The following is a 16,434-nucleotide window of genomic DNA, read 5'->3' on the forward strand; positions in this document are numbered from 1 at the left end:
GGATTCGAACCCGGGTCCTCAGCGCCGCAGTCCCAGTGCTAACCACTGCGCCACATGCCGCCCTTCTTATTTTTTTCTTGTATATATATTCCATTCCCATTGCAATAACTGCCAACATTCCATTTGCCTTCCTGATGACTTGCTGTACCTGCATACTAACCTTTTGTGATAGATGTATCAGGACACCCAGATCCCTCTGTACCACCGAGTTCTGTGATCGATCTTCATTTAAGTGATATGCCGCCTTTCTGCTCTTCCTGCAAAAGTGGGCAAGTCCAAAGAACAAAGAAAAGTACAGCACAGGAACAGGCCCTTCAGCCCTCCAAGCCTGTGCCGACCATGCTGCCCGACTAAACTAAAATCTTCTACACTTCCTGGGTCCGTATCCCTTTATTCCCATCCTATTCATGTATTTGTCAAGGTGTCCCTTAAACATCACTATCGTCCCTCCTCCTCCGGCAGTAAGTTCAAGGCACCCACTACCCTCTGTGTAAAAAAAAAAAAAAAAAACTTGCCCCGTACATCTCCTCTAAACCTTGCCCCTCGCACCTTAAACCTATGCCCACTAGTAATTGACCCCTCTACCTTGGGGGAAAAAGTCACTGACTATCCACTCTGTCTGTGCCCCTCATAAATTTTGTAGACCTCTATCAGGTCGCCCCTCAACCTCCGTCGTTCCAGTGAGAACAAACCGAGTTTATTCAACACAAACCGAGTTTATTACGTTTTCCATAGAATAGAATCCCTTTTCATAGAATCCCTATAGTGCAGAAGGAGGCCATTCAGCCCACCGAGTCTGCACTGGCCCTCAAAGAACACCCTTCAGAGGACCAATTCCCCACTCTTTCCCTGTAACCTCACCAAGGGGCAATTTAGCATGGCCAATATACCTAACCTGCACATCTTTGGACTGTGGGAGGAAGCTGGAGCATCCGGAGGAAACCCACGCAGACACTGGGAGAACGTGCAAACTCCACACAGGCAGTCACCCGAAGTCGGAATGGAACCCGGGTGTCTGGAGCTGTGAGGCAGCAGTGCTAACCACTGTGCCTTAGACTATATTCCCTCTGCCAAATTTTGCTCATTCATTTAACTTCTCTATGTCCCTGTGCAGACTCCTGATGTTCTTTTCACAACTTGCTCTCTTTCGACAGTACCTTCTGAACCCACAACCTCAACCACCTAGGAGGACAAATATGCTGTTGTCCCCTTAAAAAGAATGAAAATAAATACACTCCTGCCTCTCTTGATGCCGTCAGCAAATTTGACAAACCTATATTTAGTCCCTTCATCCAAGTTATTGATATAAATTGTAACAAATTGAGACCCAAGCACTGATCCCTATGGCACTCCACTCGTCACATCCTGCCAACCTGAAAATGAACCTTATATCCCTTTGTTTCTTTTCGCTAATCAATTCCCTTTCCATGGCAATATATTAAAAAAAAAAAAAAAATTTAGAGTACGCAATTCATTTTTTCCAATTCAGGGGCAATGTAGCGTGGCCAATCCACCTAACCTGCACATTTTTGGGTTGTGGGGGCGAAACCCACGCAAACACTGGGAGAATGTGCAAACTCCACACGGAAAGTGACCCACAGCCGGGATCAAACCTGGGGCCTCAGCGCCGTGAGGCCGCAGTGCTAACCCACTGCGCCACCCTCCATGTCAATATATTACCCCCTACACCATGAGCTCTTATTTTGTACAGTAACATTTGATGCGCCACCTCGTCAAATGCTTTCTGGGAATAAGTACAGCACATCCTCAACCTTCTCAATAATGGGTTCCAGTATTTCCCTATGACAGATGTTAGGCTAACTGACCTACAGTTTCCTGCTTTCTGTCTCCCTCCTTTATTAAATAGAGAAGTCGCTATTTTCCGATCTGGTGGGGCCTTCCACAATCTAGAGAATTTTGGAAAATTACAACCAATGCATCAACTATCTCGGCAGCCACTTCTTGTAAGACTCGAGAATGACGTCCATCAGGCTCTGGGGATTGTCAGTTTCTAATTCCAATACTTTTTTCATTGCCCTTTCCCTGGTGATTGTGATTGTTTTAAGTTCCTCCCACCCTTTCAGCTCCTGAGTAATGTTTATCTCTGGAATATTATTTGTATCACCTTCAGTGAAGACAGATGAAAGCTGCTTGTTCAATTCACCCGTGATTTCTTTATTTTCCATTATCAATTCCCCAGACTTGCTCTCTAGACTTTTTATTTTTAAATGCCTGTAGAAACCTAAAAAATAGAAGTAGAAGGAGGCTATTCGGCCCTGCGAGCCTGCTCTGCCATTCATTATGATCATGGCTGACCACTGCCTTTCCCCATATCCCTTGACCCCTTTAAACCCAAGAGCGATATCTAATTCCTTCTTGAAATTACACAACGTTTTGGCCTCAACTACTTTCTGTGGTAGCGTGTTTCACAGATTCACCACTCTGGGTGAAGACATTTCTCCTCACCTCAGTCCTAAAACCTCAGTTCCCGTACCAGCCTCCCCGAACAGGCGCCGGAATGTGGCGACTAGGGGCTTTTCACAGTAACTTCATTTGAAGCCTACTTGTGACGAGCGATTTTCATTTCATTTTTTCATTTCTAAAGGTTTACCCCTTATCCTCAAGCTATTGACCCCTAGTTCTGGACTCCCCACCATTGGGAACCCTCTTTCTGAATCTACCCTGTCTAATCCTGTTAGAGTTTTATAAGTTTCTATGAGATCCCCTCTCACTCTTCTAAACTCCAATGAATATAATCCTAACAGACTTAGTCTGTCCTCGTGACAATCCTGCCATCCCAGGAATCAGCCAGTTGAACCTTCGCCGCACTTCCTCCATAGCACGAACATCCTTCCTCAGATAAGGACACTAGAACATAGAACATTACAGCGCTGTACAGGCCCTTCGGCCCTCGATGTTGCGCCGACCTGTGAAACCACTTTAAAGCCCATCTACATTATTCCCTTATCGTCCATATGTCTATCCAATGACCATTTGAATGCCCTTCGTGTTGGCGAGTCCACTACTGTTGCAACCAAAACTGCACCCAATACTCCAGGTGTGGCCTCATCAATGCCCTATACAATTGCAGTAAAACATCTCTATCCCTATTCTCAAATCCTCTCGCTATGCAGGCCAACGTACCATTTGCCTTCTTTACTGCCGGCTGTACCTGCGCGCTTACTTTCAGCGACTGATGCACGAGGACACCAAGGTCTCGCTGAGTATCCACCTCTTTCAATTTACACTTATTTATGCTACCGAAGCGGATAACCTCACATTTATCCACATCATACTGCATCTGCCATGCACGTGCCCACTAACTCAGCCTGTCCAAATCCAGCTGAAGCATCTCTGCATCCTCCTCATTGCTCATTCTCCCACCCAACTTTGTCTCATCTGCAAATTTGGAGATAATACATTTAGTTCCTTCATCCAAATCATTAATATATGATGTGAACAGTAGTGGTCCTAGCACAGATTCCTGCAGTACGCCACTAGTCACTGCCTGCCAATCAGTTTTCTATCAATCTCAAGACACTGCCGTAATCCTATGTACTTTAACGTTACACATTAATCTGCTATGTGAGACCTTGTCGAAAACCTTCTGAAAGTTTAAATAAACTACATCCACCGGGTCTCCCTGGTCAACTCGACCAGTTAAATCCTCAAAGAATTCTCGTAGATTTGTCAAGCATGATTTTCCTTTCGTAAACACACGCCGACTTTGTCTGATTATACCACTGCTTTCCAAATGCTGTGCTATGAAATCCTTGATAATGAACTCCAGCAACTTCCCATGACCGAGTTTAGGCACACTGGTCTATCGTTCCCTGTTTTCTCTCTAGCTCCTTTTTTGAATAGCGGGGTTACATTCGCCACCCTCCAGTCTGTAGGAATCATTCCAGAATCCAATGAATTTTGGAAAATGACCACCAATGGATCTACTATTTCTAGGGCCACTTTCTTAGTTAGGTACTCTGGGACGAAGATTATCTGGCCCTGGAAATTTGTCCGACTTCAATTCCATTAATTGCCCCTAAACCATTTCTTTACTAATACTATTTTCCTTCAGCTCCTCACTAAGACTTGTGTTTCTCAAAACTTCTGGTACATTATTCATGTCTTCCAGGGGCTGGTTTAGCACAGTGAGCTAAACAGCTGGCTTGTAATAATAATAATTGCTTATTGTCACAAGTAGGCTTCAATGAAGTTACTGTGAAAAGCCCCCAGTCGCCACATGCTGGCGCCTGTTCGGGGAGGCCGGTACGGGAATAGAACCCGCGCTGCTGGTCTTGTTCTGCATTACAAACCAGCTGTTCAGCCCACTGTGCTAAACCAGCCCCTCGTAATGCAGAACAAGGCAACAGCACGGGTTCAATTCCCGTACTGGCCTCCCCGAACATGCGCCGGAATGTGGCGACGCGAGGCTTTTCACAGTAGCGTCATTGAAGCCTGCTTGTGACAATAAGCGATTATTATTGTTATTATTATTCCTTTGTGAAGACAGAAGCAAAGTACGAATTTAGTTCCTCAGCCATTTCTTTGTTCCTTGTTATGAATTCCCCTGTTTCTGACTGCAAGGAGCTTACATTTAGTTTTTATCAATCTTTTTCTCTCTACATTCCTGTAGAAACTTTTACAGTTTTTATGTTTTTAGTTTACTTTCAAATTGTATTTTCCCATTCTTAATCATACCTTGGTCTGCCTTTGCTGAATTTTAAACTGTTTCCAATCCTTGGGTCTGTTGCTTTTCCAGCTAATTTGTATGCCTCTTCTTTGAATCTAATACTATCTCTAATTTTCCTTGTAAACCATGGAAACTTTCACTATCTGTTTTTATATTCCTAGTTAGCTTTCTCCCGCACTCCAGTTTCTCCCCCTTCAATCTTTTTGCCATTCTTTGCTATTCTTTATATTTTGTCTAACCTTCTGACCTGCCACTCATTTTTGTGGAATGATATCCTTTTTTTTCTTCAATTTGATACTATATTTAACTTCCTTTGTTAGCCACGGCTGGTGTGTCCTTCCCTTCGAGTCATCCTTTCTCACTGAAATGTATTTTTTCCAGACTGTTCTGAAATATATCATTAAATGCCTGCCACAGCATCTCTATTGACCATCCCTTAACTGAATTCCCAAAAGACGGTTCACTTCAGTCAGCTCTGTCTTCATGCCCTCAGAATTGCCCGTATATAAGGTTAAAACACTAATCTTAGATCCATTGCTCTCTCCCTCAAACTGAATGTGAAATTCATCGCTGCAACCGAGGGCGGTCTTCACTCTTGAGGTCATTCATCAATCTTGTTGCATTACACATTACCAGATCGGGTGTCGCCTGATCTCTGTTTGGCTTTAGAATGTGCTTTCTAAATAGGTTATCCTGAAAACTCTTTTTATGAACTCATCATCCAGGTTACTTTTGTGAACCTGATTTGTCCAATGTAAATTGAAATCAGCCATGATTATTGCAGTACCTTTCTTACAAGCCCCCATTATTTCTTCCTGCATACCCTGTCCTATCCATAAGTGACTTCTTCCCGTTCCTATTTCTCATCTCTATCTAAACGGATACTACATCTTTATCTCCAGAACGAAGGTCATCTATTGTGCCAATGTCACCCTTAATTAGCAGAGCTACCCCCCCCCCCCCCCCCCAACCTTTTCCTAACTTGCTCTTCTTCATGGAAACAACAGCCTAGTTGGAAGATTGCAGTGCGGCTGCAATCTAGCCACCTCGTCACACTCCCTAACCTCGAAACAATCTTGTCCAAGCAGCAGTCTAATTCCTTTTTTTTTAAGAAGTCAAGACTGCTTCAACACCCTTTCGTCGAAGAGAAATCCACATTCCATTTTCTTGACTGCATATCGTGACTCCCTGCTCCCGAGTAGGGCGGGGATGATTGAGTAACCCCCCTGTCAATCACGCCTGGGGACCACACTGCTGTAAGTGATGGGGAATTGGTTTTACGCGCATCACTTTTATGAAATTAGCATTTGCCGGAGAAATCATAATGCTTTTATCTGCAGACATTGCTGCTGATTTTCCATCAACAAGTGGAAACAATCTACTTGCCTAATTATAAACCCTTCATAATTTTGGAGTTGCCCCCTCAGTTAACCTTCCCAAGTCTAGTCATGTAGGTGAGAAGGCGACTGCTGCCCCCCCCCCCCCCCCAAAAAAAACACCAAGTGAGCAGTCGAGACTTTCAGAAAAGGAGGAGAAAATAGAAACCTGTTGTTGCGAATGATTACTGAATGTGCTCGTTTGAACCAGGTACTCGATGGGACAGACAGTCAGTATTCAGCGATGCAGATCGGGCAGCTTCAGGATGAGGAGGAGGACACCTCAAATACTCCTGGAGATGCACTTCTAGATGGCTTCACAACTTCCACCCTGGGTACGTTTCCACATCCTTTTATTTATTTATTATAAATTCAGAGTACCAGTTACCTTTTTTTTTCCAATTAAAGAGCCATTTAGCATGGCTAATCCACCTAACCTGCACATCTTTTGGGTTAGGGGGCTGGAGGGGGCAGGGAGAGACGTACGCAGACACTGGGAGAATGTGCAAACTCCAAACTGACAGTGACCCAGGGCCGGGATCGAACCCGGGTTCTCCGTGCTGTAGGCAGCAGTGCTAATCACTGTGCCACCGTGCCCCGCACGACATCCTTTTAAAACAAGCCAGGATATTAACTGCAGGGACTGAGTCAAGGATTGACACTGACTTTTCAGGCATTCTTGTTCTAAACCTAATTGTTGACAAAAGTTAAACAAGTACTTTTAGCAATGTATTACTTAACACTCTTCGTTATGTTTTGACTCCTTTCCACACTTGATTTGTAACCTTTTCAGCTATTTTATTCATCATTGGGTTTTATTTTGAGGGCAAGAAATGGTGCGGTAGTGGACAAAATATGTCCACTGTGATGGAGACGGAAGCTATGGGCCTTAAATATAAAATAGTCACTAATAAATCCAATAGGGAATTCAGGAGAAATCTCTTTACCCTGAGCGTAGTGAGAATGTGGATCATTCTGCCACAATGACTAGTTGAGGTGAATACAATTGAGGCCTTTATAAGTACAGGAAGGAGAAAAATTCTGACATGATTGGATGACTTAGGATGGAAGGAAGCTGAAGGAGAGCGTAAGTGCTGCATGGTTTCTGTACTGTAGGTTGGAAGTAAAATAATCTCACAGTACAGATGCATTTGTTTTAAACTGGTCACTGAATTTTCTTTTGGCAATAGCGTGTAAGGGTAAGGGTTGAGGCATTAATTCTTATTGGAAATAATCTGATACACCTAATCAGAAAAACTTGCTACATTTATCTGTTCACATGAGCTTTTCCAGTGTCTCTACAAAATAGGATACCTTGTGTCCTGATGAGAGCTTGCAGAGTTGTCCTCGGTGAGGGTCACCAAATTCAATTTTTGGGTGTGATGGTTCAGAGTGGCACTGTTTATTAGATTCTGGCCCTCCACATTGGACACATTGTGGGTTTGGAAGGTGCTGTCTAAGGAACCTTGGTTAGTTCCTGCAGTACATCTTGTAGATGGTACACAATGTTGCTACTGTGCGTCAGAGGTGGAGGGAGTGAATGATTGTGGATGGGGTGCCAATCAAGCGGGCTGCTTTGTCCTGGATGGTGTTGAGTGTCTTGAGTGTGGTTGGAGCTGCACTCAACCAGGCAAATGGAGAGTATTTCATTACACTCCTGACTTGTGCCTTTTAGGTGGTGGACAGGCTTTGGGGAGTCGGGAGGTGAGTTACTTGCCGCAGGATTCCTAGTCTCTGACCTGCGCTTCTAACCACAGTATTTATGTGGCTAGTCCAGTTCAGTTTCTGGTCAATGGTGACCCCCAGGATGTTGCTAGAGGGGGATTCAGTGATGGTAATGCCATTGAATGTCAAGGGGCGATTGTTTGATTCTTTCTTACTGGAGATGGTGATTGCCTGGCACCTGTGTGGCATGAATGTTACTTGCCACTTGTCTGCCCAAGTCTGGATATTGTCTAGCTCTTGCTGCTTTTGCACATGGACTGCTTTAGTGTCTGAACTGTTGCGAATGGTGCTGAACATTTTGTAGTCATCAGTGAATATCCCCACATTTGACCTTTTGTAGCATGGTCATTGATGAAGCAGCTGAAGATGGTTGAGCCTAGGACACTACCCTGAGGAACTCCTGAAGAACCTATGCACAGCATCTACCAGTTGGGCCGAATAACCTGGTTCTGTGCCATTCTAATGAATCCGAATCACTCCTGGATGGTTTCCCACATTCTATCCTCCGTAAACTTGAGGCTGTCCGAAGCTGCTGCTGTGTCCTAACTCACATCAAGTTCCATTTCCCCATCACCCTGGATTAAGCAATGCCTAAATTAAAATTCTCATCCTTCCTTATAAGCTCTCTCCATGGCCTCACCCCCTCCAACTTGCCTGCATTCCTCCACGTCTTGTCCCTCGAACATCCTCAATTTTAATTGTTCCCACACTGGCAGCCCTGCTTTCAGCTGCCTGAGTCCTAAAGTCAGAAATTCCTTCTCTTAACCTCTCTTTCCACCTTAAAAATTCTCTTCAAAAACTTAACACTTGGCATTAATGGACCAGATCTTCTGGATGGTTGGATATACCCCAACATACCCCGGAGGATGCGCTACGGGATCCCTCAGAAGTCCCAGTGCAATGAGTCAGTTCTTAGTTCTTGTGTTCTGTTCTTATATTAATAAATTAAGTGAACTGGGAAAATAAATTTCAATGTAGGAAAATATAAGGTCACCTAAATCGGAACACTTGCTAAATTGTGGAAAGCTAAAATCTTTCAAGATCCAAAATGATTTTGGGGTCTATGTACATTGGTTATTAAAAGGATATGGAAAAGTATAGAAAATCCAAAAGGCTAATGGGATGCAGATCTTTATAATTAGAAGCCCAGAACAAATCTTAAAGCCACCTCTCTCTCTCTCTCTCTCTTCCCCCCCCCCCCCTTCCAAAAGAACTTACTCACCCCCCCCCACCCCCCCATATGCGCTCTGTGAACTACCTTAAACTGTATCAGGCTAAGCCTGGCACACGAGGAAGAGGAATTAACCCTACTTAGGGCATCAGCCCACAGCCCCTCCTCAATCTCCTCCCCCAGCTCCTCTTCCCATTTACCTTTCAGCTCCTCTACCAAAGCCTCCCCCTCTTATTTCATCTCCTGGTATATCGCCGACACCTTGCCCTCCCCGACCCATACACCTGAAATCACCCTGTCTTAAATCCCCTGTGCCGGGAGCAGCGGGAATTCCCTCACCTGCCGTCTCACAAACGCCCTCACTTGCATGTACCTGAAGGCATTTCCCGGGGATAGTCCAAATTTCTCCTCCAGCGCCCCTACGCTCGCAAACGTCCCGTCGATGAACAGGTCCCCCATTCTTCTAATCCCTGCCCGATGCCAGCTCTGAAACCCCCCGTCCATCCTTCCTGGGACAAACCGATGGTTATCCCTGATCGGGGACCACATCGAGGCTCCCATCGCTCCCCTATGTCGTCTCCACTGCCCCCAGATCTTTAACGTTGCCGCCACCACCGGGCTCGTGGTGTACATTGTCGGCGAGAGCGGCAGCGGTGCCGTCACCAGCGCCCCCAGGCTCGTTCCTTTGCAGGACGCCATCTCCAACCTCTTCCATGCCGCCCCCTCTCCCTCCATCACCCACTTACGGATCATCGCCACGTTGGCTGCCCGGTAGTAGCCACCCAGATTCGGCAACGCCAACCCTCTATCTCTGCTACGCTCCAGGAACCCCCTCCTTACCCTCGGGGTCTTGCTCGCCCACACAAATCCCATAATGCTCCTGCTTACCCTCTTAAAGAAGGCCTTGGGAATCACAATTGGGAGCCATTGGAATACAAAAAGAAACCTCGGGAGAACTACCATTTTAGTCGACTGTACCCTGCCCGCCAGCGAGAGTGGCAACATGTCCCACCTTTTAAAGTCCTCCTCCATCTGTTCCACCAGCCACGTCAAATTAAGTTTGTGCAGTGCCCCTAGCTACCTGAATCCCCAAGTATCGAAAGCTCCTTTCCGCCCTCCTCAACGGTAGGTCGTCTATCCCTCTTCCCTGATCCCCCAGCTGAACCACAAAGAGCTCACTCTTTCCCACATTGAGCTTATAGCCCGAGAAGTCTCCAAACTCCCTTAGGATCTGCATGACCTCAACCATCCCCTCCACTGGATCCGCCACATACAGCAACAGGTCGTCTGCGTACAGCGACACTCGATGTTCCTCTCCCCCTCAGACCACCCCCTTCCATTTCCCCGACTCCCTTAACGCCATGGCCAAAGGTTCAATTGCGAATGCAAACAGCAGAGGGGACAGGGGGCACCCCTGCCCCCTGCCTCGTCCCTCGGTACAGCCGGAAATACTCCGACCTCCGCCGGTTCATGACCACACTCGCCACCGGGGCTCTGTACAGGAGCTTAACCCAACTAATAAACCCTCCCCCGAACCCAAACCTCCTCAACACTTCCCAGAGATACTCCCACTCTACTCGTTTAAAGGCCTTCTCCGCATCCATGGCTGCCACTATCTCCGCCTCTCCCTCCACCGATGGCATCATTATCACATTTAGGAGCCTTCGCACATTGGTATTTAGCTGCCTACCCTTTACGAATCCCGTCTGGTCCTCGTGGATCACCCCCGGGACACAGTCCTCAATCCTCGTAGCCAACATTTTTGCCAGCAACTTAGCATCTACATTGAGGAGCGAGATCGGTCTATACGACCCGCATTGCAATGGGTCTTTATCCCGCTTCAAGATCAAAGAGATCGTCGCCTCCGACATTGTCGGGGGCAGGGTCCCCCCCTCCCTTGCTTCATTGAAGGTCCTGACCAGCAACGGGGCTAACAGGTCTACATACATCCTATAAAACTTCACTGGGAACCCATCCGGCCCCGGGGCCTTCCCCGCCTGCATGCTCCCCAGTCCTTTAACCAGCTCCTCCACCCCAATGGGTGCCCCCAAACCAGCCACCTCCTGCTCCTCCACCCTCTGGAACCCCAGTTGGTCCAAGAATCGTTGCATCCCCTCTTTTCCCCCTGGGGGCTGGGACCTACACAGCTCCTCGTAAAGGCCTTAAATGCTTCATTCACTTTCACCGCACCCGCACCGTAGTTCCCCTGCCATCCTTGACTCCACCTATTTCCCTCGCTGCCATCCTCTTACGGAGCTGATGTGCCAGCATCCGACTCGCCTTCTCCCATATTCATATATCGCCCCCTGTGCCTTCCTCCACTGTGCCTCTGCCTTCCCTGTGGTCAACAGGTCGAACTCCGTCTGGAGACTTCGTCTCTCCCCGAGTAGTCCCTCATCAGGGGTCAGGGGCCTCTGCATATCTCCTGTCCACCCTTAAAATCTCCTCCACTAACCTCTCCCTTTCCCTGCCCTCTCTCTTCACCCTATGAGCCCTGATGGAGGTTAACTCTCCCCTGACCACCGCCTTCAGCGCCTCCCATACTACTCCCACCTGCACCGCCCCGTTGTCGTTGGCCTCCAGGTACCTTTCAATGCACCCCCGCACCCTCCCCCACACTTCCTCGTCTGCCAACAGTCCCACATCCAACCGCCACAACGGGCGTTGGTCCCTCTCCTCCCCCAGCTCTAGCTCCACCCAATGCAGGGCGTGGTCTGAAATGGCTGTGGCTGAATACTCCGTTCCCTCCACTTTCGGGATCAATGCCCTGCCCAAAACAAAAAATCTATCCGGGAGTAGGCCTTATGTACATGGGAGAAAAAAGAAAATTCTCTGGCCAAAGGCCTGGCAAATCTCCACGGATCTACTCCCCCCATCTGATCCATAAACCCCCTGAGCACCTTGGCCGCCGCCGGCCTCTTCCCCGTCCTAGATCTGGAACGATCTAATGCTGGGTCCAACACTGTGTTGAAATCCCCACCCATTATCAAGCTCCCTACCTCCAAGTCTGAAATACGCCCCAACATCTGTTTCATGAATCCAGCATCGTCCCAGTTCGGGGCATATACATTTACCAATACCACCTCCGTCCCCTGCAACCTACCGCTCACCATCATGTTTCGGCCTCCATTGTCCGTTACTATGTTCTTGGCCTCACCCGCTTCCCCACCAGTATTGCCACCCCTCTATTCTTCGCATCCAGCCCCGAATGGAACACCTGTCCTACCCATCCCTTCCTTAACCTGACCTGATCTGCCACCTTCAGATGTGTCTCCTGAAGCATGACCACGTCTGCCTTCAGTCCCTTTAGGTGCGCGAACACTTGGGCCCTCTTAACCGGCCCATTTAGGCCTCTCACATTCCACGTGATCAGCCGGAGTGGCGGGGGTGGGGGGAACCCCCCCCCCCCGGCCAACTAGCCATCTCCTATCTTAGGCCAGTCCCGTGCCCGCGCCTCCCGCACCCTCCCCCGTATACAGTCACCATCCCCCCCCCCACAACCACACCCCTCAGTTCGAGTCCAATTTTTCCATTTGGATAAAGGTCCAAGCCTCTTCTGGCGTTTCGAAATAGTGGTGTCGGTCCTGATAAGTGACCCACAGTCGCGTAGGCTGCAGCATTCCGAACCTGAATCTTTTTTTGTGCAGCACCGCCTTGGCCCAGTTGAAGCCAGCTCTCTTTGCCACCACCGCACTCCAGTCCTGGTAGATTCGGATCACCGCATTCTCCCACCTACTGCTCCGCACCTTCTTGGCCCATCTCAGGACACTTTCTTTGTCCGTGAAGTGATGGAACCTCGCCACTATCGCCCTTGGCGGCTCATCAGCCTTGGGTCTCCTCGCCAGGACCCGGTGAGCCCCTTCCAGCTCCAGGGGGCTCGGAGAGACCTCGGCACCCATCAGCGAATGGAGCATCGTGCTCACGTACGCCCCGGCATCAGCTCCCTCCACTCCTTCGGGAAGACCCAGAATCCGGAGGTTCTTCCTCCTCGACCTGTTCTCCAGGACCTCGAGTCTCTCGGCTCACCTCCTGTGCGCCTCCATCTTTACTGCCAGGCCCAGGATCTCATCCTCGTTCTCATTAGTTTTATCCCTTGCCTTACGGAGCTCCATCGCCTGGGCCTTCTGGGTCTCCTTCAGCCCCTCGATCGCCAACAGCATTGGCGCCAGCACCTCCTTTTTAAGCTCCTCCACACAGCGCCTGAGGAATTCCTGCTGGTCCGGCCCCCATGCTGCTCGATCGCCGCCCTCCGCCATCTTGTTTTTTCCCCCTCGTTTTTGCCGCTGCTCCAAAGCCTCTTTCTCCGACGCTCCACCGCTAATCCCTGCCATACAACGTAAGGGGGACCTTACTTCACCTTCCCACACGGGATTCAATCCAAAATTTCCGTTGGGGCTCCTCTGGAGAGCCCAAAAGTCTGTGATAGCGGGAGCTGCCAAAATGTGCGGCTTGGCTCCGCATCGCCGCAACCGGATGTCCCTGAGCACCGTATCTTAAGTACTTATTGGCCTTGAAAGGATTACAGCAGATTCACCAGAATGATATCTGTATTCCAAGGGTTAAATTAAAAGCACAGTTTACACAAACTAAGATTGGATTCCCTGGAGTTTGGACGGCTTGGGGGGGTGGTGATTTGATCGAAGATTCCACGGTACTCTACTTATGCAACTGCAATTATTTAGGGATTTGGTCAGATCACAGGTGAGACTCTAGGTATAGTTGTGGCCTCCTTACCTGAGGAAGGATGCACATTAGATATGCACAAAGGGGTTCACCCCTCTGCAGCACGGTAGCACAGTGGTTAGCATAGTTGCTTCACAGCTTCAGGGTCCCAGGCTCGATTCCCGGCTTGGGTCACCATCTGCACGTTCTCCCCGGATCTGCGTGGGTTTCCTCCTGGTGCTCCGGTTTCCTCCCACAGTCCAAAGATGTGCATGTTCGGTGGATTGGCCATGATAAATTGCCCTTAGTGTCCAAAAGATTGGGTGGGGTTACTGGGTTACAGGGATAGGGTGGATGTGGGCTTGGGTAGGGTGCTCTTTCCAAGGGCCGTGCAGACACGATGGGCCGAATGGCCTCCTTCTGCACTGTAAATTCTATGATGATCCCTCAGCTCCCTGAGACTAAAATCTGTCTATCTCAGCATTAAATATATTCAACAATGGAACATCTACGCGCCTCTGCGGTAGAGAATTGAAAAGATTTGAGATGAAGAAATTTTTCCTCATCTCATTTCTAAATGATTGGCCCCTTACCCTGAGGCTACCCCCTCATGTTTTGATTTCCCAGCCAGACTGTCTACTTTATCAGGACACTTTGGAATCTTGAATGTTTCGATGCGATTATCTCTCATCTCCTAAACTCCAAAGGGCCCGTGTTTCCTCCGGGTGCTCAGGTTTCTTCCCACAGTTCAAAGATGTGCAGGTTAGGTGAATTGGCTATGCTAAATTGCCCCTTAATGTCCAGGGATTTGCAGGTTATTTACACGGTTATGGGGATAGGGGGGAATGGACACCTCTTTGGGAGGGTTGGTGCAGACTCACTGGGCAGAGCAGCCTCCTCCTGCACTGCAGGGATTCTATAAATTACAGGCAGCATTACCCAGCCTTTTATTCCAGGGACCAATCTAGCGAACCTTCGCTGTACAGCCTCCAATGCATGTGTATCCTTCCCCAAATATGAAGACCGAAACTATGTATCGTATTTCAGGTGTGGTCTCCCCAAAACCTTGCACAATTATAGCACAGCTCCTTTATTCCTGTACCCCAATCCCCTCACAATAAAGATCCACAATTCCATTTGCCTTTCTAATTGTTTGCAATACTCACTTGCAAGCTTTGTATTCCTATACGAGCACACAAGTCCCTGGTGATCAACATTTACAAGTTTCACGTCTTTTAAAAACAAATGTGCTTTTCTATTCTTCCTACCAAAGCGAATAACCTCACACAAAAATAGAAAATATTTTGTTATTTTCTCTCTCCACAGATGCTGCCAGACCTGCTAATTTTTTTCCTTCCCAGCATTTTCTACCTTTGTTTCAGATTCCAACACCTGCAGTATTTTGCTTGAATTACCTCACTCTTTGTCCTCCTCACAGCTTGTACTCCAACCTAGCTTTGTATCTTCTGCATTCTTTCTTATCTCGGACTTTTCGTCAGTCATTCAAGATTGTTTGTAAATAGCTGAGGGGCGGCACTCCGCTCAATCCTGCCTGCTAATGAAAATGAGCCATTTATCCCTATCTTCTACTCCCTGTCCATTAACCAATATACCATCTGCGGGGATATCTTGGCTCTCCTTCATGAGCCCTTGCATGTTAACCTGTTGTGTGGCACCTTCTAATAATAATCGCTGATTGTCACAAGTAGGCTTCAATGAAGTTACTGTGAAAAGCCCCTAGTCGCCACATTCCGGCGCCTATTAAATACCCTTTGGCATTTAATAGTCAACCACATTGGTGTGGGTCTGAAGTCACCTGTGGGCCAGACCAGATATGAATGGCAGAGTTCCTTTAAGGGCATTAAGGAACTAGGTGTTTTTTTTTGACAATCGTAGTTATCGTGGTTACCGTTCATGTGACTAGCTTTATATTCCAGATTTATTAATTAGTTGAATTTAAACTCCACAAGCTGCCGTGTTGGGATTTGAACTCTTGCCTCCTCCTCCTCCCCCCCCCCCCCCCCCCCCCCCCCCAAAGACCATTAGTACCACAATGCCATTGTCCCCCTGTATACTGCATCTACTGGTTTCCCTTTATCTACCTTTCTAGTTATGAATTTGAGTGTGAATTAGAGCAGGAGTAGGCATTAAACCCTCAGAGCCCATTACGCCATCCACTGAGAATAGAGCCGATGACCTATCACAACAGCATTTTTCTGCACACACCAGTGAAACATTTCGCAATCTAGATTTCTCCCATTTTGGGTTGGTCAGAACTGAGCAGACTCCATTTTGAACACCACAGAAATACACAGGCATAGTTTAGAGAACTTTGCTCCTTATCTGCCCTGCGCAATTCCAGAAATAACCCGTGTCCTTGTTGACAAAACATCAGTCAGTGGTCTCCCTGTCATTTTACAATCTTTAATAAATCATATGAACCGAATTCAACGCTTGACCCTCAAATTCTAATAAATTTGCAAAACACTGCTTCCTTTTTGTAAAACTATGTTGACTTTGATTATACTGTGCTTTTCGAAGTGCATTGTTAAAACTTCCTTTAAAAATAGATTACAGCACTTTCCCTGACTGATGTCAGCCTAATGGCCTCTAGTTCCCTGTTTTGTTTTGTTTTCCTCCATTTTTGGGTAAAATGAGTCCAGGTTTGGGGTAATGCCAACTTCCAATCTGCTGGGCTTGCTCTAGAATCTCGGGAATTGATCATAACCAACCCATTCACTGTCTCTGCAACTATCTCTTCTGGAATCCCAGGATCATGTCCTGGAAATCTGTTGAACCTTTGTCCTTTA

The 16,434-nt window shown here is 47.6% G+C and overlaps 1 protein-coding gene across 10 annotated transcripts in view; it reads left to right on the forward strand.

The window, feature by feature from the left end:
• htt (huntingtin) overlaps positions 1–16,434 on the forward strand; it is a 310,292-nt gene that overhangs the window by 75,020 nt on the left and 218,838 nt on the right. For all 10 annotated transcript variants that reach the window (XR_011948987.1, XM_072515702.1, XM_072515706.1 and 7 more), the window contains one exon: positions 6,278–6,401. Coding sequence is in view for 9 of the 10 variants with exons in the window: in XM_072515702.1 (XP_072371803.1) it covers positions 6,278–6,401 (124 nt within the window). In the remaining variant the exon portion in view is untranslated. The remainder of the gene's footprint in view (positions 1–6,277; positions 6,402–16,434) is intronic.

The sequence above is a fragment of the Scyliorhinus torazame genome, chromosome 9, assembly GCF_047496885.1.
Source record: "Scyliorhinus torazame isolate Kashiwa2021f chromosome 9, sScyTor2.1, whole genome shotgun sequence".
NCBI classification, from domain to species: domain Eukaryota; kingdom Metazoa; phylum Chordata; class Chondrichthyes; order Carcharhiniformes; family Scyliorhinidae; genus Scyliorhinus; species Scyliorhinus torazame.